At 39.1% G+C, this 27970-nt stretch overlaps 1 protein-coding gene across 1 annotated transcript; it reads left to right on the top strand.

Annotated features, from left to right (window-relative positions):
• Window positions 1-31: 31 nt before the first annotated feature.
• Window positions 32-27702, top strand: ZC3H6 (zinc finger CCCH-type containing 6). The gene is made up of 12 exons (XM_056852679.1): window positions 32-195; window positions 5184-5367; window positions 8163-8285; window positions 12349-12598; window positions 15746-15858; window positions 16904-17020; window positions 17702-17815; window positions 18326-18433; window positions 19491-19744; window positions 21050-21513; window positions 22159-22401; window positions 25717-27702. Exons 1-12 carry the CDS (start codon window positions 104-106, stop codon window positions 27204-27206), a joined length of 3552 nt encoding a protein of 1183 aa, XP_056708657.1. The 5' UTR covers window positions 32-103; the 3' UTR covers window positions 27207-27702.
• Window positions 27703-27970: the final 268 nt, after the last annotated feature.

Genomic DNA, 27970 nt, shown 5'->3' with positions numbered 1-27970 from the left:
GCCTCCTCCTCTCTTCTCCCCAACGCCCCACCACGGGCAGCAGCAGTGTCCTGCCTTCCTCCTCCTCCTCCTCCTCCCTGCACACACAGCCAGAACCAGCACAATGGCCTTTGAAAGCCTGTTCTCCAAGCCCCCAAACCCAGTTCTTGACCAAAACATGCCCGACTCTGACAGGCAACATGCAGGGGATGAAAGGTCGAGTAACGTTCTTCTCTCTCTCTTTTTCTCTCCGCTTCTCAATGGTGATGATTAACAGTGATAACTAAGAATGACGGTATAATGTGGGATGATGGTGGTAATGATAATGATGTGTGTTGGAAAATGTGCCTGGTTTGGAGGTTTTTTTTAAAAAAGGAAAAAAATGGGGGGAAAATATTTCTGTAGCATTGTATGGGGTAAAGTCACCTTCAGGCTGATGGGAGAGCATTTTAAAGCTATGTTTTGGGGTGGGGGTGATCTCTTAGAGGTGCATTTTGCATGCATTTTTACATCTCATTTTTTACAAATCCATCTTTTCATAAAATGCACTTTCTTTCGGGTGTCTGTGTTACATCATTGTTGTTCTTATCCTCCCTGACTCCACTCCTATTTGAAAGCAAAGTGAGTGCATTTTCCCCTGTGTATACATAGAGCTACTTGTGATTTTTACACCTTACACATTTAACTGAATCTTTTTTTGTGCAGGTGAAGTTCTCTCTGATGTTATCTTTGCCACTTTTACATCCCATTGAGCTAACAAACCAGAGACATTCCCCCCCTTGGAGGTCCTATGTCTTCCTCTCTTTCCTGCAGATACTTGTTTTTATGCAGATTTATTATTATTTACCTGTCATTCAATAACATGTATGCAAATGTTACTCTTTAGGTCAAGGGTTACAGTGGTGTTCCCAATAATAGGCAAGTCTGCTTATGCTTCCCACAGTCCTCCATCACCATATACAACACTGTTTATCAAAGTGGTAAAAAACATTACATGCTCCCTATTCATGCAGCAACACTGTAGGTTATGTTCTGTTTCCTTGCTTTAGAAAGAAGAATATAAAGGTACATTAAAATCATTTGCTTAGAGTTACAGTGAATCAGGGCTAGGCCTTATAACTAATCTACATATTAGCCGTCCTTCAATGAAGCAGTTGTAGCATGTCAAAATGTTAATAGAGCCTGAACTTCAAAATGATACAATATTTTTACTTTTAAAATAGTCTATCATGAAATGTAACTTTGGTAGATCGGTAAGCACTGCTTAAAGAAAAGAATTGTTTAATTAAGCTGCACCCTGCTAAGTTGTTAATAGACCTATAGTTTCTTATTCTTTTGTATCTGGAAGTCCTGGAGATATTTAGCCAAAATGGGAAAGATTCCAAGATACCACTACTATGTTAGTGCAGAAATTTTTCCTTTCCTGACAGACGACTGACAACAGTTTTCTGTAGCATAAACAGCACTTTTAAAAAGTTACTATAAATGTTGAACTGCTGACTCCCAAAGTGCAGGGTCTGTTGAAATACATTGGACTTGCACTGAACAGTTAGAGAAGCACAGCCAAAGTTTGTAAATTCATATTGCTTTGCAGCTCCTTAATGAGCAAATTCCACTGGTATCACATCTTTGAACATTTCCTGACACGGTTCTTTTACTCCAGAGTCTTCCAATAGTTCGTTGAATGCTTTTATAGGTAGAGAATTTAAAAACTGGACCCTCTGAATTAATAGGATTTGGCAAGATGTGTTCTTCCTGTGCTGACAGTAATAAAAAGGAAGACTAGAGGTGTACTTCCTTCTTTTGTAGTGGATAGCAGAGGTTTTTTCCCCTGCCAGAGTCCCAATCTCAAAACCATAAAAAGTTCACATTGAGCCCTTTCTAGTGCTGCATGAGTTTAGTTTTCCTTAGCTCCCCTGATCTTTATATTTTGGAAGGAATACAAATGGGCTGTCTTTTTTTTTTTTTACATGGAGAGTTCTCCGGTTTTGTTGGGATGTAAGAAATACAGGGCAAGAAAGATATACAAGTATATGCAGATGGTGACATCCTAGTACTCAATAGTCCAGCTGTCTGTTCTGTCCTTACTGCAGTAGGTAAAACTAAGTATCTTCACAAAAGGTAGATGAGTATTATTTATAATAAAGAAAAGTTTTCATTTATTAATTACAGTGTTGAAAAGGAACAATGAAGAAATGTGAGTCTTATTTTCAAAAATTGAGTCCCAGTCTTCAAAGAGAGAGAGTAAGGCACTTTTCCACTGTTCATTAAATCATTAATGCTGCTTGGGAAACAGACATTATGCTGCCTATGCTCTCCTAGATATTTCAGTTAAAACTTCCAAAGCATGTATATGGCAAAAAAAAGCACTTTATATATACACATTTCCTTCATTCCTAAGATGACTGAACGTTATAGTTAATAGTACTAAAATTACACCATCCAAATTCCAGAACTGAGTCCTCTGATAAACATTTGACTATTAAATTACAGGTATATTTATAGTCTTGTGCATGTGACTGGCAGATGCTATCGCATAGGCCTCAGACCATGTACCATGAAATATCTCTTGAGGTAAAGGTGGAATGCTCCAAAAATTAATGATTGGAGCCATGCAGCCAGAAATCATTTGGCCTGTTTAGCATAATTTCTTTATAGTCATCACTTCTTTTAAAAATGAATAATGAAGTGACTTGAATGCATCTGCATGGGCCCATTAAATTATTAAAGGTTCACTTTCCCATTGCTTAATTATAGGAAGATGTTCCATTGGTCATCTGTTCTAATTCTCTGTACTGAGTTGAAATATTAAGTACTCTTTACTCTGAAAACTTCCAAGTAGAGGATTTCATCTACCCTTAGATAATTTGGCTGATCAACTTTATAACCACTTGTTTCCCATTTATACCTAAGGATTTATTACTGTTTATTTCTATATAATCTTTTACATTTCTTGCTGAATTTTATTTTTTTTCCTGTCAGCCTTGTTTTTCTATTTATCAAGTTCCTTTTCTACTCTGTACCTTCAGCTCCTGGCTGTGTGTGTTTGCTTTAGACAAATGTTTAACAACAACAGCAACAAAAAAACCTTGTGTACACAGTTAAGGCATGCAGAATTGAACAGTTACAGCTCTGAGAGACCAGCATGTTAGCCTTAACCCGTTAGAACAGTGCAAAATGCCTTGGGGGACAGTATTGCTTCTCAGATCTGTATTGAGCATTGTGTTGGGTTTCTGCTAAAGACTAGGCAGCATTTGCCCATTGAGATATCGGCAATTTATGCATGGCTGTTTATTCACGGTAACCCCACTGACTACTTCAGGGCTTTGACTTGATTATGCATGCATTTTCTGACCGTCAGAGGTTTCCTAGCTCTCCCCTCGTGTTTCTGTGCATTTTGCCCGCGTTTGCTGGATTTGTGTTTACCCAGCATCCAGAAAACCCTGGCAAAGTGCACGGGGAGAGCAGGGTGATCTCTGATGGTCAGAAAATGCATGCATAATCAAGGCAAAGCCTCAGAATAATCGGTGGGGTGACTGCGAGGAAACAGCCATTCATAATTGCCACCGTCCTTGTACATGGGAACATCAGATGAGGTAATGAACATGTGTGGACTGTACCACCTCAGACTGCTGGTGCAAAATTATTTGATCGAATTCTTCAGTGAGGAAAAAGAAATCCCTGCATATAGACAATATCAGGGAGAAGGATAGGCTTCAGCTCTTCTCTTTGACATTTAAGTATCTGTGAGCATGGAATTTCTTTGGAAGGAATTGTACCATGATCACTGTCTCATTTGCTATGAGCCAGACCTAACCCCTTGGTTGATATTCTGAGGATTGGGAAATCTCAGTCCCAGCCAAAAGTTGGAACAAGTGACCTCCCCTTTTAAGTTATATAATTGTCTTTAAAATCAGCTGAGATAACCTATTTATATTATATTTGTACAATTGTTCTTGATTGCTGGCCACAACACCGTAAATCTTGTCTTTAGAGATTTCACTACAGCCCAAGCTAAATGTTTTTTGTCAGTATTATAATATCTCTTTATCAGCTGTTGACAATCTTGCCCACAGGCAAATATCATACAGGAAAGCATAGTCATACATACTTTAAACCAAGGTTAAATCCTTCCCATATTTTTTTTGCTGAACTTTCTATTGGGAGGGAAGATTCTTACCAGAAGGGGGAGCAACAGCCATTATTTTTAAGGGCAGGACTCTTTCACTTCAGTGGCATATTTGTGAAATCAGTTTGTTTTAGTTACATTAAGTCTCCAAAATAAATATATTAAAAATAGCCTGTACCTAGACATTGATGAAGAATTCTCTAAATATACATGTTTGTGCAATTCTTAGTCACATAGGTTCTATGAATCAATTGTCACAGAGTAAATTTTCCCTTTCTCAATTACTATGATACAATTGTCACAGCATAATTTTTTACCTTCTGAATTACTAATGTTTTTGGTTTCTAGTTGAGACATTCTTGAGAGAACCCTTCTCTTTTCTGATGCCCCTACCACATACAAAAGACCAATGCTTTTGTATGGTTGTTAGACATTCTATTATATCGTTATATTATTTAATCATTATTCTATTATATTGTTATATTATATATAATATAGATATCATTATATCTATATTATATATAGATATTCATTAAATCTATTTCTGTTAATATCATCCTGTCAAACCCTGTGGCATAAATTAACCAGAGAAATAATTGTTTCTGCAAAGCCATAAGTTCAGAGATGCACACCTGTACCAGGGTAGCTTGTGTTAAGCACAATTGAGATTTATGCTTCCCTATCAATTATATTTTTTCACAACCCAAAACACCCACAGCTGTCTCTGTATATGATTAGTAGTATAATCTATATATTTTCCATATCATAAATATTTCTGTTTTTTCTCGATGTACTTTCTGTGAAATTAGGATATTTGTTTATTGTTCTATCAATTAGTAAAATTTATTACAACTATTTGTAATTTTGGGATCGCATGCTACGTACCACGTTTCATTGAAATGCAGATAAAAACTAGATACTATATTATGTGACTTTAACGTGTATAATTTTGATTGAGGAACACAAAAATGTGAAACAAGATTTTTCTGTTCCATTTCCTACATTACTGTTGAAAAACATTGGCCTTTCAAAAATTATATTAATATTAAATCTAGAATTTATGTTTCTGAAACAGAGAAGATGGTGAACTTGAGGATGGAGAAATAGATGATGCTGGTTTTGAAGAAGATAAGGAAGAACAAGAAGCAAAAGTTGAAGATAAACAAAAAAATGAAAAAACACACAGAAAATCTCGAAAAAAACGCAAAAAAGAAAAAGAGAAGAAAAAATCAAAAAGGAGAAGACGAGATAAACACAAGGTTAGAATTGTTAGTCAAAATTCTTTGAAACTTATGCAAGGAATAGCACTAATTTCCTTTTCCCTAACTTCAGGAAATTTAGGCCATACTTACACTGACTGAGGATAAAAAAATTAGGCCATGCCAGATTGTGTGATTTTGTATGGTTAGGGCCAAATCAATACAATTATAATGATGTAAACTCTTTTTAATGAATCTAAGTGCTGCAAATCAAAGGAGCAGAGGTTATTCAAATCTCTTTAGTTTGCTTGAACCGTAGTACTTTTACAGCGCATTCCTGAACTCTTCGGCTGAAAGAGCTCAGGAGGCAAAAAAGGGGCTGCACCGGCATAAGTGGGACAGCCGCTGCCGCCTGTCCCACTTATGCCTTGCAGAGCGGCCCAGATGCTGGTCTCCTGGCGAAGCCATGGTAGCGCCACCCAGGGACACCGGCTGGGCCTTCTGCTGGCATCCCAATGGCATAAAGACCCACGTTGGCATCCCAGGGCACGTTCCCGGGGCATTTCGGGGGGCAGGGCTGCCTGTAGGCAGCCACCTGTCCCCTTTCGCTCCAGGTATGCCACCAGGATGAACAGCGTTGCTGCGCCTGCTTTTCAGCAGCTGCAGCCTCGCTGTTTTCAATGGGGTGAAAAAACCCATTAAAAAACAAAAAGCCTTTAAAAGGCTTTTTTCAAGCTTTCAGCTGCCAACAGCTCAGGAATGGGCTATTAATTTGTTTTAAGGGGGCTTAACCTGAACAGTGAGAACACAGCAGACATATTGGTTTTCTGAAGTTTAACATTTAAACTCTTGGCTATATCAGTCTTTCTGGAGGTGCAATTTGCCACAGATTGCAAAGTGGCCAAGAGGACCAGCCTGCAGGGTAGTCATATGCTGCTTTCAGTGTTTCTTGGAGCACAATTGATTTGAGCAGTGCACTCAAAGTACACTGTGATATCTCAGGAGGTGCTGTAGTTTGCTGATGGGTTCTATGCTGTTACAGTATAACATAATATTGTGGATGGTGTGGTGTATAGTAGAATAAAATGGTATTAAAAATAGACCAGCGATAGAGTCCCATAAACAGTCAGCAGCAATATAAAATCAGGCAAAAAACAGCAACAGCCAACAGTAATATAACACTAAGCTATCTTATTTAGTAGTCTTGCTGCTGAATTCTAGATGAATTGAAGTTTCTAAACCATTTTTGAGGACAGTGCCACATGGAGAGCATTTCAGTAATCTTTCCAGGAGGTAACATGAGTATAGCTCACTGCAGGGCTTTTTTTACTTAACTGGTAATAAGTATTAGCAGAATTTCTTGGGCTCACCCAAGTCCTGATCCTCATGCACTGGCCTGCCCCACTCAGCTAGAGAAAGAGAGAGTAGACTTTCAGAAACAGCCTAGTGGGTTGTTCTGCAGAGGGAGGTGGGACTGGGTGGAAATCATCACAACCTTATATATTATTGGCACTTAATAAAAAACCACTGGATCACTGACTAGGTCAGGTTTCTCAGACTAGTGAACCACTCAAAGTTAGTTAAAAGGGCTATGTATTAAATACAAGATCTAAGCATCCATATGTAGATCTTGATCTACTCTCAACCTCGAGCTGCAAATCTATTTCTTCTGCCACTCTGTTCTGAGAAGGCTTTCTCCCAGTGCCATGATTAGCACCAATACCACCCAGCAATACCTTCTTATCTAGAGTGAGTTTATTGTCCCTCATCCAGTCTGTGATCACCTTAACAGCCTCATCTGATTAAGATGGGAAGAGAGTTGCATGTTACCTGTGTATTGATGGTACTTCCAGTTTCCAGATCACCTGTCTCAGCAGTTTTACGTAGATATTAAATAGCATGAGGGAAATTATTTATCCTTGGTATAACTACCATGGAGCTGAACAGAATTCATCTAACTCTGCCTTCTGGAAGCAATTAGACAGAAACAGAAGTATTGGAGGGTGGTGCTCCCAATGCTGATCCCAGTCAAATTATCATGACAGTAACTTCTGTTTATTAGCCCTGATCCATCCTATGGGGTACAAGACGGAACATCACAGGATCCCAGAGGCCAAGGGGCTGAGCAGCAGCCCCTAGCACCACCTTCTGAAACCTGGCTTCCAGGCAGGACAGAAACCATTGTAAAACAGTGCCTCCCACTCCCAACTCCAAAGGCAGTCCAGAAGGATACCATGATTGATGGTATGGAAAACCGCTGAGAGGTCCAGGAGAGTCAACAGGGTTGTTCTTCCTCTACCCATCACCTAGCAAAGGTCATCTACTAGGGCAACCAAGGCCCGTTCAGTCCCATAACCCAGACTGAAACCAGTTTGGTTGGATTCATTTTGAGTGAGTTTTCACTTGGTGTTGTAGCCATCATCCTTAGCTTCACGGGCTACATGGGTTTTTCAAATGTTTAGGAGTTTGAGAAGCATAATACTAGCGTATTGGACTAGGACTGGGAGACCTGACTTGGTGCCTTTGGGTTAGTCACTCTTTCCCTGCCTAATCTATTTTACAGAATTGTTGTGAGGATAAAATGGAGGTAGAGAAAACCTTATGTGCTGCCCTGAGTTCTTCAAAAGAAAAATGCAGGATAAAATGTGTCAGATAGATAGGAACTATTATAAATATGCAGTATAGTGAAGGTACAATCTTTCTTATTATTGGTTAATCATTGTGGTAGATTGAGTTATGAACCCCTGGTTGAGGCTCTTACTTTCCTTCTAACCCATATGTGGTATTTAAAAATACATATATGTAGTTTCTTGTGTGCACATATTAATACAAATGAAATGGGTTTTGTTTTTCAGCATAATTCCCCCTCTAGTGATGATAGTTCTGATTATAGCATAGAATCTGATGGTGAACGTTCAGAAAGACCCCATAAGAAAGGAGGTGGTTTCTACAGAGACTATGATTCTTCATTTCTCCAGGTACAGTTTTTAAGGAGGACGTACTTCTTTTCAGGTTCACAACTTTATAGTCTTCATGTTCAGTCCTATCTCAGACTGCAACTTCCATTCTTTCTTAAAAGATATGTGCTTTCGCACACTGAAATTGTATTGGTGCGATGTAGTCATTTAATGCATTTATTTCATTGGAAAAAATACTTGTTTTTGATTTTATAACTTACTGCCATTTTTGTGATGTCAGTAAAAGTTCAAGTCAGGATAAAACAGTTTTAGTTCCACTCTTTCCTTGCTTGGTTTGAAAGCTTTCCATTCTTATTTGGTTGTAAAGGCGATGGATCTCATCTCAGGTTTTAGTGGTACCTTAGCTCTATTATTACCTTTGCCACATTTGTTCACAGTAGAGAAGATTGCAGACCCAAGCAGCATCTGCTCTCACCTTGACTGCAATTAAGATCTTTGCTATTTCATTGCATGAGCTTTTACTGTTTGGTGTCCCAGTACCTGAGAAGAATCTTCACTAGGTCATTAGTATAGGATGTACTTTACTAAAAAATAATATCCTTCTTTAGTTCTCCATAGAGAGGACTTTCAGATTAATGTGAAAAAACTAGATTTGGGTGACTTACATTATTATTCCAGAAAATAAAAGGGACCTTTCCACAAAGCCCCTTACTCTTCATAGTAACTGAATCGAGGATTGTCTCCTATTATTTGTATAAAATGGCTTCATGTTTTCCTGACATTTAGTTTCTCATGACCAGTTGCTTTGTGAGAACAGCAGTGTTTGGAATTGGATGTTCCAATTACTACATTGGTGCACAATCACAAGCTATTTTATTAATGCTTGTCATGCAAGGTCAATAGTAACTTCACATTAGCTGCAGTTTGTTTAAAGGTGGTTTTAATGACCACTGCATCTTGTGTGTTTGTTTAATATCAATTAATGGTGCCATCAGAGTAAAACCTGAGTTCACAAAGCCACTTTTAATTACTTACAGAAATAATCAAAGGTTTAATATGGCTTGCAGCCAAATTAAAAAAAATCAACATCCTGAGGAGGAAGGAGGCAAATCTTCAAGACTTAATTGAGATCAAAACCTCTTCCGGTAGTGTGTTGCTAATCTAATATGGAAATAGGGCTTGTAAGTGCATAAGTATTGTTTCATTCTGACTGCTACAGAATACGCAGTCATTTGTGTATGCCTCGTGTGATCTTCATGCTACAGAAAATAGGTAGGAATTTTTAACTTGAATATAGCTACTTATAGTTAAGAAATAATGCTAAATGTGTCTGGGTATTTATATTTAGGCATATCTTCATAGATTTTCCTGCTAGCCCTGAGGACATTTGACCTTTCAAGAATTTATTCCCTCATGCCCTAATTATTTTGCTGCCAATTGTAATGATCAGATTCCTGATTTGCATGATTTATGTATGTTGCAGAGTTCAGCTTTACTTGCAGCATAATTCAGGTTAGCTTGGTATAGATCTTCGATTTTGGTTTGTGTCTGCCATGGGAGTGGGTACTTGGGTACTGTTTTCCTTTTCCCTTCATCACAGATTTAGCGAAGATTATTGGGGGCCAGATTCTAAAAATGGCTAACATTCTGATTAATAGTGCTTCTGAAGGTAGTCTGAAGTTTTAGAGACACAGAAGTTACCTTGTCCTCCCCTCCTTGGGATGGACACGAGCCAGCTGGAACTTAAGAAATGGAGGCTAGTCTGGGCAGACGTCACTCTATTCCTGTCCTGGTTTGGCTTGAGTGCTGGTAACAGGGTGTCCAGATCTTTTAACCCTTCCTGCCCTGGCTGGGTGGGTTTCCCTTCACCCAATCCTGAGTTAGGAGAGTGATGACCCTCATGTGTTACTCGACACTCTTTTCTCCAAGCAACTTGGAGTGCACATCGCCATCCTTTATTGCCCATTCAGGTCATCCAAATAACCATCCATCTTGTCCCTTCCTGGCAGTTGAGCAAATGGGTATCTCCTTGCAGGAAACTCACTTCCGCTCAGCTGGCAGTTTAAGCAGTTTATTTCTCCCTTCCCTGAGAAAGAGTGTTCTTTCCTGAGATTTGGGTCCCCTGGGTGTAACACAAGTCATCTTACACTCTTCTGTCAGGCAGCACCATAGAATGGCTGCTGAGGTGGTGGGGGCCAGTTACAAAATGGGTGCCACAGGAGCAAGGCAAATCACAAAAACAGGTTCCACAAAATATTGGGAGGGTCTAAGTCAAGCATTGTCCTATGATGAAGGCAGTTGCTTCTGAATGAGCAGTCACTGCAGATGCAAAGATGATGTCTCCTATGCTCTTTTCAAGCAACTGCTGCACTGATGAGGCACAGAAAAGCCAGGATTGGATCTTTGTTTCAGCAAAGAGATGCAGTTAGGTTCCAAACAAAGGGAAGGGTGTGCTTCCTGCGTAGCCAGAGGATGAGGCTGCCAAGCTTAGAGACATAAGAATATCAGAATAATGAGTATGCTGCTCGATTAATGGCCAGTAAATAATTGATGAAGAAAGCTTAGTCATAATAAAATTGATATACTTATGTTACGGTTGAAGTAGTAAAATGAGCTATGCTATTTGAAGACATATGTGCATAAATTTAGTTCACACTATCTAAAAATATGAATAGTAGTAATCTTGCAAGATTATTATTTTATACACACACACACACATGGGGCTGTCTTATACTGAATCAGACCCTTTGTCCATCAAAGTCAGTATTGTGTGTGTGTGTGTGTGTATATATATATGTGTGTATGTATATATATATATTCCCTCCCCCACTATTTCCTCTTTCTGTTCCCTGGCAGCCATCATAGCCTCTCCTTTTTCCTGCTTTCTTCTCTTCTTCCTACCCACCAGCCAACCTACTTTTATTTCCCCCTGCCTTCAGCTTTCCTTCCTTCCTTTCCCCTAGTAGCCTCTCCCTGGGAAAAGTCTGACCCAGTTGTACAGAGGCTACTGGTGTTGGGTTTAAATTCATGGCTGCCGCCAGGCCAGGCCTAGTTGCATGTGAATCTCTGGTTGTCACTGCTTGGCCTATTCCCAGTGGGTCCTCTTCCAGGTTTTTCTGAAAACTTGAGACTTTCATCAGGTTTATAGAGAAATCTCCCTTTTCAGCTCCATTTTGCCTTTCTAATAATTATATGCTCTGGGGTGTGATTCAGAATTAAATATATGATGATAATTTCAGATTCAAGGGCAGCTTCCTGTGTGTAAGAAATTGGACTCAGCTTAGCAGTGATCTCTTTTATGTAGTAATAATTGTTGATACTCTTACGTTCTTTTAAGTTTGTCAAGACTGTGAGCATTGTGTGTAAATGTGAATAAAGGGGCAATTTGACAAGAAACCCAACTATACTTGCTTAGGGCACATTCTGATACCTTTGCAAGTCCGTGGTGCCAATGTCCTGATTCCTGTAGTGAATTTAGAATTGTTGTGAAGGTGTACCTGTTGTCTGGAAGATTAATAATCAGATATCAGGAAGTTAAATAGAAGTCTGTAACTTCTCAAGTGCAAACCTTTATACTGATTAGTCTGACAAAAAGTTTCCAGAATACTTAGCATTAAGCAGAATGAAGACTTGGTTGAAAATATTTCCTTTTCCTGTTGCTGTTCTCATGTGACTTGCAGGCTGTTTTGGGAATGAGGAATGAGATGGTGATACAATTGTAGCTCAAATTTTCTGTCATCTTTGGATGTTGAATTACTAGAGGCACCTTTATACTTTATTTGCAGCACTAAAACCATGTCAATTGACCGCATTTGTTTCTGGTGCATTTTTATATGGATTTGTTTGTATTTCAGAGATTTCCACACATATATTACTGAAACAGCAAAGCATATATCTGGTACATAATAGAAAAATTCAAAGGAATGGCATTGAGTACATTGTGTTTTCTTTTGGTTTTTATGTAAAGGTCTTGTGGTTTAATCTTCATACCTCAGATTAAGCTGTCTCAACAAATTTGAGAAAGGCTTCTGCTGGAGTATAGAAAGCTCCTGCTGTTCATAGTAGATGATATTGGGCCTTACATCCTAATGGTCTTCTAATTGTCACTCTCTTTTTGATCCAGCACGGACATATTTCAGGAAAATACACATCTTCACAGAAAACACTGCATAATAAAAAGTCAAAAAGCAAGGATTACGAGGATTATAGCAATTACAGCGATGATAATTTTGGCTACAATGAAGATGAAAAAGAGGACTTTGCTGACCAGTTAAAACAATATAGACAAGCTAAAGAAACATCAAACGCTGATTTAGATCCTCCAGTTTCAAAAGAACCAGTGAAAAAGCAAGGAATGAAAGGAGTTCATAAAGGTACATTAGTTTAAGTTAATTTTTAAACCCATCCATGTAGGATAATGTTGCAGAATTACCGTATTTTTCGCTCCATAAGACGCACTTTTTTCCTCCTCAAAAGTGAGGGAAAATGTCTGTGCGTCTTATGGAGTGAATGTGTGTGAATCCGGCCCCCGGGGAGAAGGGCAAAGCTGCGAGAGGCCCGACCCCCAGCCGCGGCAGCCCAGCGCAGAGCTGGCGCACCCCGGGAGCCAACTAGGAAGCCGCCAGCCAGCTGGGGGGCGGGAGGCCCCTCCTAGAGGCCGCCCAGCACAGCAGGAGCCCGGCGCGGAGCCCATGCGCCCTGGGAGCCGGCTTTAAAGCCACCAGCCAGCTGGGGGGCAGGAGGCCCCTCCCAGCCACCCAGCGCAGCCTCGGGACCGGGAAGCGCTGAGGGGGAGGTTAAACTCCTCCGCGCTGCCATCCCAGGCAGCGCAGAGCACTTTCAAGACCCCCCGCCTGCCTTTTCCCGCCTTTAAAGACCGCCCCACCCCGTTTCCTTGGAGTCCCAGGAAACTTGGCGGGGCGGTCTTTAAACTGCTCTGTGCTGCCTGGGCAGGCAGCGCAGAGCAGTTTAAACCCCCACCACCCCCCTTCCCGGGAGTCCCAGGAAGGGGGACGGTGGGTTTTTAAACTGCTCTGCACTGCCTGCCCAGGCAGCGCAGAGCAGTTTAACCTCCCCCCGCACTTCCCTGGGATGGCAGCGCGGAGGAGTTTAAAGACCCTCCCGCCGGGCTTCCAGGGAGTCCCTAGAAGCCAGGAGGGGGGTATTGAAAGTGCTCTGCGCTGCCTGGGATGGCAGCGCGGAGGAGTTTAAAGACCCCCCGCCGGGCTTCCAGGGGCAGTACACCATTTGATTCAGAATATATTTTTTCTTGTTTTCCTCCTCTAAAAACTAGGTGCGTCTTATGGTCAGGTGCGTCTTATGAAGGGAAAAATACGGTAATCATGAAATACTGTTAGGGTTCATAGACCTTCCTATCTGATGGTTTGGATTGGAGCCTTTAAGGGGTTGAGGTTGCACATTCAGTTGCTGTTAGTGTCTAGGCATGTGCTGTATTATGGCAGTCTGAAGGTACTGTATTTTCTGCTGCCTGGAATTTTTGAGTATTTTCCTATTGTCCCCCACCCCCCAAATAAAACTGCAGTGTACATCAACTCTTGGATGCTTGGTCAAGAGACATCTCTGCTTGCTTTTCCACTGTGAAGTTGTTTTGATAAAACAAAATAAGTGTTACTGGCTTATTCTATAGAATCCTGTTGATGTAACATCTAACTATTTTATGTGTTGTGTGGTAAGGACAGTTGAGTAAAAAAGTCTAGCTTTGCTGCTGCTGCAGGATAATATTAATTTATTGGTTTTAACACAGACAACTGCCTGTGAACATTGTCTGGGCTAAAATTGTCTAATTCAGGTAACTGTGATAAGAACATAATTATCAAAAGGTGTCTGAGTCATTGTTCCCCACTGAAATCAAAGGGTGCATGTTCATTGAGTATTGGTCCAACTAGATGGTGGGGACCCAAGTATGTTGCATGCCAAATTTAAAGGGTCTTCCTCCATTGTTACCACCCCAGTTTTAGTTTGGGAAGTATGTCCCTTTCATATGAGAAAGAAATCTATTGAAAATTGTAAACTTGAAAGTGATCATGCAGATTAAAGGTAAGTCCTGGGCATGAAAATGTTGAAGACTGCTGAGCTAAAAGGGCCAGTATCGCACCAGTATCATTAGCTAAACTTTAATTTAAAGTTGTCTTGGCTAAGTAAAATCTTCAGGTCCCAGATCAGACTCTTTCCTTTTACTAGCTCAAACACACCAAAACAAATATCCAGTAAACCGTCCTGCTAATCTTAAACAAGTAGCACATCTCAAGTGCTCATCCTATTTCTTATCTCATTGAAGTTGTCAGTATTTTAAATTGGGGTGGCCAACTTCTATGTTATGAGGGATCACTTTCTTGCATAGAGAGTAGCATAGGGGCCACGTAACAGCAAAGATTTCATAGTTATTGAGCATTGAAAATCCAGAAATGATCTGTTATTTAATTGTGGAAGATCTTTCTCATAAATCTCTCTTCTCCTTAGACATGAAATTGTGGGGAAAAGATTTAGCAAACAGTGATTAAAAATTGTTAGGGTTCTTAAAGGCTGATGAAGTTGCTTTGTGAGATCGACAGACAGATTTTTTTAAGTTGGCCATCTCTGCTTTATTTTGCTATACTGCCTGAGAATGTGGCCGCTGATCCCTAACATGTGAGGTATGATGGATTTCAGAGGAATAGGTATGTGTCAGGACAAGTCCATAGAAATACCAAATTGATCACATGATGGATGACATGGTATTCAGGTATTCAGACAGGTATTCAGCCTGTGTGTTACTGCTGCCACTAGCCAAAGGAGAACTGCAGGAAGGCTATCCACATAGTCCAAAGAAGCCTTGTGGCTTGTCAAAACAGGCCAAATTTTAATAACATCTAGACAGTCTTTTGGTCAGATCTGCTTTCTGTCCTGAGCAACTAAGAGATCTAGTCCAACCCCTGCACAGTGCAGGGAATTCACATGACCACTGCTCTATATCTAGATGCATGGAATGTTTTGCTACCTTGACTTGATTCCACTTCCCTTTTCTCCCGCATTCCAAATTCTGATTTAAAAACAAATATTTGTGCAAATTTCTGTGGAGTGCCTCTTTCCTTGTTTCTTCTTTCTGAATTCAGTGTTGCCTTTTCTCCAGAAAAGTTGTGCAAGTTAGGTTTGTGCATGAATGTATCTGTGATTTATCATCTATGTTTCCTTCAATCCAAAGCACTTCAATTTATGACTCCTTTTCCATTGAGCCTAAATATTGAAGTAGGCAGAGAATTAAACATAACACGTTATTAGATTAGAATAAATATGACAGAGGTTTTGGGGAGTATTCAGAAACAGTGTGCAGTTTTATAATATCAGAAATCACCTTGGCATTGTAGCACTGACCTGGCATGTAGAACCTTATGAGGTACATTCATCATTACCTGAGCAAAAAAAATGAAGTGATGTTTTTGTAAGTTGTATATGCATCCTGTCCCTCTTTCTGTTCTCTTCTGGAGCAGTGTGTCCTAAATGTTTGGGCATTTTTCACCCAGGTGCTACACAAACTGGCAGTGGCTATGGTATGGGCCGAGGCCGTGGCATTCAGAAGAAATTGAAACGTAAAGACCGTGGAAGGGGAAGAGGTACAAATAAAGGACCCGAAGAGGTAAATGGAATGGGAGTGGAAGTGTGTGAGATTAAAAATCTGGAATTTTATGTACTGTGGAAGCCTAGTACAGTGGCTGCCTTTGGTGTGGTTATAGTGTAATTGTAAAATTTAATTGATGCTTCTATAAAGTACTTTATTCTATAAATTACAGCTTGAGTATCATAGCAAAAGGATACTTGCATCAATCACTTTTTGATTACCTTAAGCTGTGGGAAGGGCAGTGTCAATTTTGTAACATGAAATAGTGACAAGATAAAGATCACTGGTCAGTTGGTAGCTGCTTTTACAAAAATAACAAGATTATATAACTAGCTCTGACAAAGTCAATCAGTCAATAGCAGTAAGATGTCTGGTGGCTGAGTTAGCACAGCCCCCCACCACTGAACAGAATAGCCAGTGTCTTTATAGTATCACAAAGAATAACAAGTTTCTTTATAGCCTTTATCTTGTTTATATTTCTGGCTATCCTCTAGAGTGGGATAACTATAATTTCTGTTTCAAAGGTGGAGAACTAAGGCTAAGAGTAACTTTGTAAGGCCTCACAGAGTGATGTTAGGTTTAAGCTGTGTCTTCCACAGCTTGGTCCAAAGATGGACCCTACTGACCAAGTTACTGTACTTGCAGACATCACCACTCAGAAACCTATGCCTGATTTTCATGATGTACAACTGTATTACTTTACTCCTTGTTACAGACACAGGAAGCCCCTGTACAAACATGCCAAACATCAGTAAAGTTTTGTCGAAGGCTTTCACGGTCAGAGTTCATTGGTTCTTGTAGGTTATCCGGGCTGTGTGACCGTGGTCTTGGTATACCAATACCAAGACCACGGTCACACAGCCCGGATAACCTACAAGAACCAACTAGTAAAGTTTATCTTAACTAGAATGTTGGTGGCTAATAATGGAAACCTCTGTTTGACCTTCAGAAGCTCAGCAAATTATATAGTATCTCCTTTAAAAATCTGAACACTGTAATTATTTTAATTTGGAGTGATACTTAAGGAGGGAAAACAGCTTAAAATTAATATTTCTTTTTACAGGAAATGAAGCCAGTGAAGAAGTGGCCAACTATGAGTCAGGCATTCATAAACCAGCATACTGTGGAACACAAAGGAAAACAAATTTGTAAATATTTCTTAGAGGCACGATGCATTAAGGTGAGCTCATAACTATAATCTCTGTTTCTAGAGTGTATATATTTACTTCTAGTTTGTTCAATAGAAAAACAGAATTAATTGGACCTTTTGAGGGATGTTGCCTTTTTATGAATTAATTAATTTCCTCTAGTACCTTTTTGCACTGATCTCATAGAATTTCAAGAAAACTAAGCCAGAATGACAGATTCTTTTGTCTGTGCATAGATTTTAAAATGTTCTGTTAACTGTTTTCCTTACCTTTGAACACTTTGAGTATGTTCAGTATAAACTCATAAAGTCATGAACTCCTGCTTGGAAAAATAAATGGTTCTGATGGTAGCTTTGTAATTAACATACACATTCTTGCAACACGGTGTTGCATCATTGTGAAAAGAGGAGCTTCGGCAGTTCTGATAATAGCAAAACTGGCAATACATTCTGAATGCAAATAGTATCTTCATTGTCGTAAAACAGTTTCATGGTCTCTTTTGTTTTTTATAAACTCAGAATTTGGATGCATTTTATGATTTGCTTTATTTTATTCTTGTAAAATTAGTATAGATATTCATTTCAACTTTTTCAGCTCCGCTAGTGAAAAAATAATTGAAAAGCATCTTACTAAAATTTACCATGTTACTATTATAAGCTCTACTTGAAAAATAATACACTTGTAACTAATAACCTCTTTCTTTATATACACAGGGAGATCAGTGTAAATTTGATCATGATGCTGAGATTGAGAAGAAAAAGGAAATCTGCAAATTTTATATTCAGGGTTATTGTTCCAAAGGAGAAAACTGCATTTATATGCATAATATCCTTTGCTTAAATTATATTATCTGAATATTTTTGTCAATCTGTTTGAAACTACTAGAATATAGATGTTCTATAAAAGTATTGGCTTGAAATGCAATATAAACTGATACTTGTAAAGCACTAAGGGGAAGAGCTTTAGAGCCATGCTTGTTAGGAAGTAATTCAATCTAAAGCTAATTGTTAGTGGTAGTATGTTGATAAAACATTAAAAATTCTGTGCTTCCTCCGGCCAATGTTTGTTTCCATAGAATGAAAATAAAGTAAGGGGGATCTTTTGAGACGACGTAATTTTTGAATACTCCATGTAATACATCCCCTTACCGGGACCTCGTCCATATAGAGAATCTATTGCCCGCTTGACATGGAATTGTCCAGCCCACACTGAGAGAGGAATCCTGCTTATGTCAAGGGGCTTCTAACATGCCCAATTGCACTACTGTCTGCCTAACAAAATGCTAAGCAATTTAGTGAAATGTTAATCTTGTTAGAGTTCTTAATATTGGCTTACATGAATTTCCTTGCAAGTTCTATCATACAGGAGCGAAGTGCTATCACGGTGATAAATGCAAGTTTTCTCATGACCCACTAACTAAAGAAACAAAAGAGCTACTTGATAAAGTGAGTAATACCTGTTCTCAGCATATTCAGCCTCATGTAGGAAAAAGATTCTTTTAAAGATGTTTTCAAAAATAAGAAAAGCCGGTGAGTAACCTGGTTTTAACTCGATATTCCAAAGATCCTAAGCAGATTTAATGAGGCTCCAGATGCACCTAAGCTGTGTAAAAGTAGGCCTTAGTTTTGTATTTAATAACAAAAAAACTTCTAAAATAATAAATGGGGCAAAAGTGCAACATTTTCAGGGATTGGAGGTGCTTTCATCTAAAGGTCTGAACCTTTCAGAACTCCACAGGATAGACTCCTAGCCTTAGATGCCAAGTCATCAGTTATGACTTTCTGGGTATGCCTAAATGAAGAAGACTAGAAGCTTCAAGGCATCATAGCAAAATCAAGTCTCTACTATGTCATAAGCAGCAGCAAGATCCAGTAAGACCAAAAGAGATGTGTTTTACTTATAGAAGTGAGATTCTGATAAGATCGCTGAGATTGGAGGTATACATCTCTGCAGTGAATCCTAAACTTTTAGCCTCCGGAATGTTCTAGGAAGGGCTTTTTGGTCCATTGGCACTGCCAGTCAGGATTCAGCCCTTGATCCAGTATTTAATTTCCCAGTCATGGTTGGTCTTTTCTTTCTTTCCTCAGTATCAAAACAATTGAATCACATTGTTTACGTTTAAGGAAAAGGAGAGCACCCTTATTTTGGAACCCAGTTTACCCACAAAAACTGAATGCTAATAGCAGTGTACCAGTATATCTACTTGATCTTAAAAGACTGCCCTAACTTGGCACAATATTTAAGCTTAGGAGAGATTTTGCCGGGTGGTTCCAAATAATTTTGTTTGTTAATATTAGACTTTATATTATATGACGGTATTTTAATTCCATTTGTATTCTATGAATGTTTATCCCCAATAACTTTCTGTTTTGAAAATGTTGCAACCTGTTGGTAACTTACAGGATACAGAACTCAGTAAGGAGTATGGGTGGGGTTCTGTAATGCTGGTTAGAAGATGCGCCAGAAACATTTGAGTTTTGCTACATTGTATGTTTCTTTTAGGTACTGAACACTGAAGAGGAGCCACAAAATGATGATGAGAAAGAATTGGAAGAACTTAGAAAGCGAGGCATAGTTCCTCTTCCTAAGCCACCGCCAGGCGTTGGACTTTTGCCAACCCCACCAGAACCATTTTCATTTGCTGAGGAAGATGCAGAAAGCTTTCAAGATCCCTCTGGTGAATTCAAGAAAATACCATCCCTCTTTGAGATAGTTGTGAAGCCTACTGTGGATTTAGCACACAAGATTGGAAAGACGTGAGTATTAGAATGGGGTTTTAATGAGACTATAAAAGGGTTCAGGAAATCAGAGAAATTACTGTAAGCTTACCGTAAATGTCTTCAGAAGTAGAGGGGAGACGGGATACATGCAGTTCACTTGCTTACTGGATGCAGCACTTCCCCTCTCTACCCCCTATTGCTTCTTCCTACCCGCACTCGGCAACATTGCAGTATAACATTTCCCTAATGGGGGAATTACTCTAATACCAGTTAAAGGGACACATCCACACTACCACTAAACTGTACATTCTCTAGAAGACATAGGCCATTTATGCAGGGTCAATTTTGATGCTTGCTCAAAGCTCTTTTTAAAAATGCAACCTTTAAAATGACTATTCACAGTCCCGACGGAAAAGGAGAAATTCCACACACACCCCACTCGCCTGCTCCTTTGTTCCTTCCATTAGTCAATTGCCATTTGCATAGCTAGTCACTTCCTGAATGATAGTTCAGCTTAAAAAACTCCTAAAAATATATATGCCGGGCACTTCCGCCTGGAACTAATTACCAAGCATAAATGGCCATTGTCACACAATGCTGTGTTTGCTACACTTGTGGCTCTCTGTCTTCTCTCCTGAAAGATCTACTGGGCCTTTTTTGAGTTGATGGGAAGGAGTGACCTGTAAGCATGATTGCTGCAGGACTGCATTGTGCTTCCTCTGAGGTAAATGTAGCAAAGTGCTGTAACAGTGGTAAGCAGATGGCAGTTTGCAAAGCCGGAGTAAGGTTTTAAAAAAGAGTTAAAATTGTATTTACAACATAAATAGGCTATCATTATTTAAATGTCTATCTTGTTCAGCAGACATCTGAGGAAAAAAATCATGCAATTCAAAACTGTATCTAATTCTGATTGAGATCCTTTTGGAGCAACTTTGTGTAGGGCAATCAGTTGCGCAAATCTACTTTATTTCTAATCAGGAAATTTCTTGGTTTCCTCATATGATTGATGAGAGCTTTCCTTAGTATTTAACCTATCCTTGTTTTCTTGCAGCTTCTACCAGTCACCTTGACCTGTATGAGGGAAGAGTTCCTTTTCATCTTTTAATTGATTTCTTCAGTATTTGAATATTATGATCATGCTCCTTCATAATCTATACATTTAAAGATCTTGACTTGTAATCAGTGTAGGCCACAGTAATTAGAAGTTACATTATACTCTCTGGAGATAAAGTAATTTTGAAATATGTGGGCAGCCATTTTTTAGGTTCTTGAATGGAATACTGGATTATGTTTTTTAATACTTGTAGAAAACGTTTATAACATTTTAACTCTGTCTTACAGCCCACCAGCTTTCTATAACAGCACATCACCACCAGGACCAGAGTTTGAGGGGAATGATGCACATATTATGTACAATGCAGAATCTAGCCCAGGACATAACGTACCATCAGGACTACCAGGTTCTCCTGGGCATCCCTGTACAGGTCCAGCAGTGCCACAGAGTCCACCTTTACAGCCAGTTCCTCCCGGTTTCCTAGGCCCACAGTGTCAGGCTGGTGGACCTATGCATGGACAGCAGGGTGGTCCTCCTTTAACACCACCTGGTGCTTCATACAGCTGTGCAGCTGCTCAAGAGCATATGGCTAACATGCCAAGGGACAATCATTGCCCACCTGGGCCACCGTTCCAGCAAATACCTGGTGAAAGGCAGCCAAGTATTGGTTATGAAAATGCAGCCAATTTCTATGACAATTATTATTCACATCAGGCTGTGCACAACTTCCAGACAAACAATAACACCTGTGGTAAGTTTTTATACATAAAATTACTTCCTTGCTTAGAAATATTCGCTAAAATACATTATTGTGGCTGTCAGGAGAATAACCAGGTGTGTGTAGAAGGTGGGTTTGTATATTGCACAGACTTCTTCGGCACACAAGATTCTTTCCTCCCTCTTTTCTGGGACCCAGGAATTTATGAATTATAGGTTTTGTTCTTGCTCTTAAGTGTCCCTGTACTTTTACTTCCTGCTATCCAGTTTTAAGGGGAAACTAAAGGATACTCTTCAGGGAAGTAATTGGGATTTGGGGTAACCTGCTCCCAAGCGTACAGTGAGGGGGGAAAAGTATTTGATCCCCTGCTAAATTTGCCCGTTTGCCCTCTGACGAAGAAATGACCAGTCCATAATTTTAATGGTAGGTTTATTGTAGCTGTGAGAGACAGAATAACAACAGGAAAAACCCCAGAAACCCAGAAGACAAAAGTCAGAGATTGATGTTCATTATAATGAGTGAAATAAGTATTTGATCCCCTATAAACCAGCCAGATATTGAAAGGTTGCATTGATCTAAAGAGAAACATCAAGTGTAATTTATGTGGCTCAGTACTTTTTTTTTTTTTTTTTGCTTATGTCCAACATAAATACTGATTATTTGTAATTCTGAATGCAGATGGTACATGGCATGGAGAATTCACAGATCATCAACCTCACCACATTTCTTCAGATTCACATAACAGTGGAAATGAATACGAGTCAGACTGTGCCCCTGCATCAGGACACAATTCAGCCATTAATGTACCAGATTTTCTTCCTGCAATGCAGAAAGCCCTTTTTGTAAGGCTTAGTCAAAAACAGCAAGATGATGGAGAAAGAATGAGCAGTCAGTGTCAGAGGACACTGAGTAGAGAAGAAGGTATTGTCAGATTTTGTACTTTATTTAAAACCTTGTGAACATTTTCAGTTTAGTCTTCTTGTTTTGATTTCCCTCCTAGTTTTTCTACAATACCTTTTCACATATTGCAAATTAGTCCCAGATGGGTCTGAGGAGGAAGGCTTCTGTGACCTGTTCCATTGTGGAGATTATGTCATCCCCCTCCTCCCCTCTTTTCTCTGCAGAAAAACTACTTTTGCAACCTGACAGTTTTTGATTTTTTATTATAGTCCCTGAGGATTTAGAAACATGGGATTGTGTTTTGTGCAGTCTATAGAACAAATATTTAATTTCCTACAACTTGTGAATGTAACAATGCTTATTGTATCTTCAGCAGCCAAGAAAAACAACTGATAGTTCTTTTTAATAGTCACTATTTACATAAAGTATGTATTGTTAGAATTGCCTCTCATGCAAAGGAGAATGCTAAACAAACTCTTTCCCAGATGAGCTGCTGGTGATTTTGCTGATTTTACAGTGTTGAAATTTGGAATATCTCAGTGTTACAAGTCCCAGACATTGTCTTGAATATGATATAAGAAGGAGCCATGGCTTCCCACCCACCCCAAAAAAAGCTCAAGACCAAGCTAGACTCCATTGTTCTCAAATCCAGGCTTTCTTTCCAGTTAGGCAGTATAATACTGAGCTAATCTTTGGGTTCAAAGATGTGTATCAAGAGCCTACCTCCATATTTGGCTGTTGGAAGAAAATGACGTTCTGAAATAGTAGGGTGAGAGTAGTGAAAGGAATTAAGAGAAGGCAGTTCGACTCAAAACTGGTGTGCTTGGTATAGAAACACCCTAGTCACATTTTCCTCCTTTTGCTGATTTCTGCATAGTTTGAAGAAAGTAAGAGATAAACTTGGTGGGCAACAGTTTATTTTCATAAGTCTTAGCTTGCTTTTGATTCTTCTAAAACATTTTACATGTTTATGTACTGTGGTATTTTTCAGTGTGCAAAGTGCTCTACATCTGGACATAATGCTTCAATTTAGGCTCGCAGGGCCAAATAGAACTGAACTATTGCTGCTCGTATCTTGTATGTTTCTGTGTTTGTATTGATAGATGGCAAAGGGGTACTTGGTTGTTATAGTGAAACAGCATGTGGTTGTATCAGGTTGTGATCCACCTGTCTTGTCTGGCTGTTCGTATATTGTTTCATGTGTTTAAAAGCCCCAAATATTTTAGCCTTTCCTAATAGGGATGGCATTAGGTCTCCTCTGCTAGACCATCAAGGCCATGGCAGCAAGCTACAGGCCAAGTGTTGTTTGGCTCTTGCCCTTTGCCTAGCACCAAAAGGGTTGTGCCTTTGGCCACAGCCAAGCATCTTTAATATCTTCAACAGGAAGGGAAAGAAAAAGTTCAGCTTGGATCTTGTACAGCTGGCAGAGAGGTCCCCAGATTGCACTCCATGTTACCTGTTAGGATTAGACAAGTGGGAACCCACAGCAAAATGTTACATATTGTTTCATCTTGTCCAAAGTGGCTGGAAAGGTGGGACTTTTTCCACTTCTACAGCCATCGGTGGGAGGTTAGAGAATACCCACTAGCACACAGCAGCGGCTCTTTAACCCACACAGATGGCTTCAAATGACAGACCTGTAGGGAGTCATGGGGGAGGGAAAATTCCATTCCCCACTGGCTCCCTGCTTCCTCCTTGTTTTCCACTTTCCCAGTTAGATGGGAGCTTATTGGTTTTGTCATATTGAAGTAACAATTTGTAAATTGGTCCTAATAAATCATCCTTTTATTTCGTTATTATCTTTTCAAATTCAGTCAGTTCCCCTTTCACTCCTCCCACCAGTTGGAAGTCTTTCATTATTCTTAAACAAGTTGAAAATATAGTAACCATTGTATATTTTTGCCTTCATCTTTTGCCACAATTTAATTTCTCCTTTGTGAATTTATCATTTCTCTATATGTTATATAATCATTATTTTTTTCTTATACATTTGTCATAATATGTCTCTATAAGAAACATTAATGGTGGTATAGGAGGGCTAACTCTTCTTCAAACAGATTCCCAAATTTTAAATAGTCCATCACTGATTATTACATGGTTTCGATTCTGAGTTATGTTTTTTAAGCTGGTTTTTTAATCCACGTATATTTATGTAAGCCTTCTTCGAAATCTGTCGTTTCTAATTTTATTACTCTTTGTTCTGGATCATTTATCCAGTCCATAATCCACACCAGGCCTGTTGCTTGGTAATATTTGTAGTGCTAATCCTCTTTTTTATCGTTTTGCAAGACTTCGAATCTGATTCTTGGTTTCTTGCCATTCCATATTATTTCTCTGTTTCTGCCAATCTTTCATGGGTTTTTCCTGTATATAATTTGGTAACACCTGAAATTTAAAAATTAGTTTTGGCAATACATTCATTTTTATTGTAGAAATTCTTCGTAGCCGTGAAATTTTTAGTTTAGTCCAACTCTGCAAATACTTCTCTATCTTCTCCCATACTGATTTGTAATTGCATCTGAATTTTATTTTGTCCAGTTATTATTTTGTCCAGTCAGGATTATTCCCAAGAATTTGATTGGATCTTGCGTACATCCTGTGTTCTTTTTAATGTTTTCTTTTTCATGCTTCAATAAGAAACTTAAAATTATTTTCATCTTTTTCCTTTCCCCCCCGAAAAAGCTCCATATTTGTCAGTTTGTTCAGTTATATGCTGCATCGACGGTTGGGGATTTGAAATTGTCAACACCACATCATCTGCATAACTTTTCATTTTAAACTCTTCCTCTTCTACTTTCAGTCCTTTGATTCTGGGATCTTGTCTAATTTTAACAGCTAAAACTTCTAACACAAGAATAAATAAATAAAAGTGGCGATAATGGGCATTGATGGGAGCTTATTGGGGTGGTGAGCTGATTGGCAAAGAAGGGTTTGGATCTGAAAGCATTTTAGCCCAAGGGCCCCCCACTGCTACCACCAGCCAGCTGATGGGGGGTGGGTTGGAGCTCACCATATAGTGTTGCCAGATTTTTCTGTGTTTATTTTCTTAAATGGGGGCAGCCCTCCAATGCGGGTTTTTAAAAATTTCAGACTTAATTTTATTTTTTTATTTTTTTTGCAAACATGGGGATCCCCTAAGTTTGTAGAAACTGCTCCTTTATGTGCACAAGGTGCCATTCTGCAGATTTTTTATCTACACTTTTGGAGCTAAGTTCAAAATTAGATACAATAGTTTGTTTTGCTGATGGTGATTAAAAATTCTAGACATTTGTTTATTTTAGGTTAGAAAATAGTAGTCCAGTTTCTGAAATTTACATGGTGTGTTTTCTTTTCTAGATGACAACGTAAATTGGTACTCCAGTAGTGAAGAAGAGGAAGGAAGCAGTGTTAAGTCAATACTAAAAACCTTAAAGAAACAAAGTGAGAATTTTAGGAATCAGCAGTCAGCAGAACAAAAGTTGCGTATTATGCCTACGGACCCAAGACTTACTAAGGAGAGACATCCGGGAAATCAGGCTGTTGATCCCAGGCTGAGATCAGCTTCACGATCAAATGCCAGGAAACTCTCAGAGTCAGGAACCTTGGACCCAAGGCTTGCACGAGATCCTAGAATCTTAAAAAGTAGTGAAGGCAGTCATGCAAGTTCATCTGTTGGTGGAGCAAAGTTAGAATTGCATCACACACATCCTGGTGTCAAGGTCATGCAGAAAGGCCTGGATGAAGATGATGAAGATGTAGAACGAGAACTGAGAGAGAGACCCTTTCTAATTCCATTGGAACCTCTACCAGGAGTAACAATACGAGATCCAAGATCACAGCTTAGACAATTCAGCCACATTAAAATGGATATTGTCCTGAGCAAACCCAACTTTGCTAAGCATATCGTATGGGCGCCTGAAGACTTACTCCCAGTACCTTTGCCGAAGCCAGACCCAGTATCCTCAATCAACTTACCCCTTCCTCCACTTATAGCTGACCAGAGATTTAATCAATTACGCAGTATCAAAAGTGATCCCATCACATCTGACCCAAGACTAGCAGCAAAAGCAAAAAATAACACAAATTTAGCAAATAGAAGTGGCTCATTGGACCACTCTGCAGATTCACATGCTAGTAGCATCGCAAACAAACTAGGAGATCCTCGCTTGCAGAAAATAATTGACCCCAGACTTCACAGGCTGCCTAGTACAGACACTCATCATGGTATAATGAAGGATTCTCTGCCTTCAAAAACTGACCCCAGGTTAGCAAAATCTGGCACTGGTACATCACAGCCTTCAGAAGCCGCAAATTTTAAATCTGACTCTGATGTGTTGCCTCCATATGCACCTAAGCTATCATCTGCTAGTGCTAGAATGGGCACCCCGAGCTCAATACTTGGTGGCATTAGTTTGTATGATCCAAGGAATCACACTTCTTCAGACCCCTCTCCAGTTAATTCAGGGGAAAATGGAGAAAATCAGAAAAAGGGCATTTTGAAAAATGCTGGCCAAAGTGAAGCTACTCTCTCAGAAGAACAGTTGTCTTCAAAAACATCTCCAAACATGGAAAAAAATCTGGAAATGTTCGGAGAATCCAACGCAGATAAAGTGGGTAGTGTCAGTAAATCTCAGGCAAAACACTCCAGTGCTGCTCCAGCAGTGCACAATCTTCCTATCCAAGCTTTATCAGGGTTAATCAGACCACAGTACAGTGATCAGAGGCAAGCGAGGCAGCCTGGTCAGATCAGTCTGGCCCAAGAGAGTGATCCAAATGGGGAATCAGATGACAAATCCCTAAAGGAGGTTTTCAAGACATTTGATCCAACTGCTTCACCTTTTTGTTAGTTGTTTTATAAAGACTTTTTACCATTGTAAATAACGCGGAATTTTGTAACTGGTTTACCTCTTATGCTTTATTTTTAAATTATGACTAGAAAACACTTTTGGGCTGCTATTTTCAGAACTACATGCAGTAATACATTATGCTATAGTGTTTGCCAAGTTGGTATTTTCTATATAATTTTCCCATTTCAGGGAGACTGATGGATCTGTTTAAAAAAATAGGTATATCATGTTAGATCTGAGGGAAGCACTTTCATTGTAAATAATCATTGAGAAATCAGTTTGAAGACTTGTATATGTGCAATTGTCTTTTCAAAATCAACATTTAGAGAATGTGTGCCACTTTTGTATGATTGTATAGGTTCAAGCAATATAATGTACATTACTGTGAGAGACACTATTTAAAGACAATTATCTGATCTATTCAGCCAAACTTGCTAAATGAAATAAAAATATTGTTCTTTTCTGAGCATTTGACATAAAGCATCATTTTTATTCATGCATTGATATACTTAGCCTAAAACTGTATTGTGTATTGTTAAAAAAACTTTTTAAAGTATTTTATTCTATTCTGTATATAAAAGAAAATTCAAAGGACATAATTAAAACATTACAGTTGAAGGTGAAAACACTGTCTGTATAATACTGTATTTCCTTTTTCATGTATACACTCTTCTCAATTAGTGCTTTGTCACATTGTGGTGTTAATGTATTCAGTGTATTTTTGTATTCAACTACTTAATTTGTATTGCTTTTTTGTATTGATG

Source organism: Euleptes europaea, chromosome 7 (assembly GCF_029931775.1).
Source record: "Euleptes europaea isolate rEulEur1 chromosome 7, rEulEur1.hap1, whole genome shotgun sequence".
Lineage (NCBI taxonomy): Eukaryota > Metazoa > Chordata > Lepidosauria > Squamata > Sphaerodactylidae > Euleptes > Euleptes europaea.
The sequence above is the reverse complement of the archived record's forward strand: the minus strand, read 5'-3'. Positions and strand labels throughout refer to the sequence as shown.

What these genes read in the sequence shown, in the direction of transcription:
- ZC3H6 (XM_056852679.1), top strand. Translation starts at nt 104, where the DNA reads ATGGCCTTTGAAAGCCTGTTCTCCAAGCCCCCAAACCCAGTTCTTGAC. An exon ending in CAAATAAAGGACCCGAAGAG is followed by an intron (nt 15,859 to 16,903) that starts GTAAATGGAATG and finishes TTCTTTTTACAG; the next exon opens with GAAATGAAGCCAGTGAAGAA. An exon ending in TAGAGGCACGATGCATTAAG is followed by an intron (nt 17,021 to 17,701) that starts GTGAGCTCATAA and finishes TTATATACACAG; the next exon opens with GGAGATCAGTGTAAATTTGA.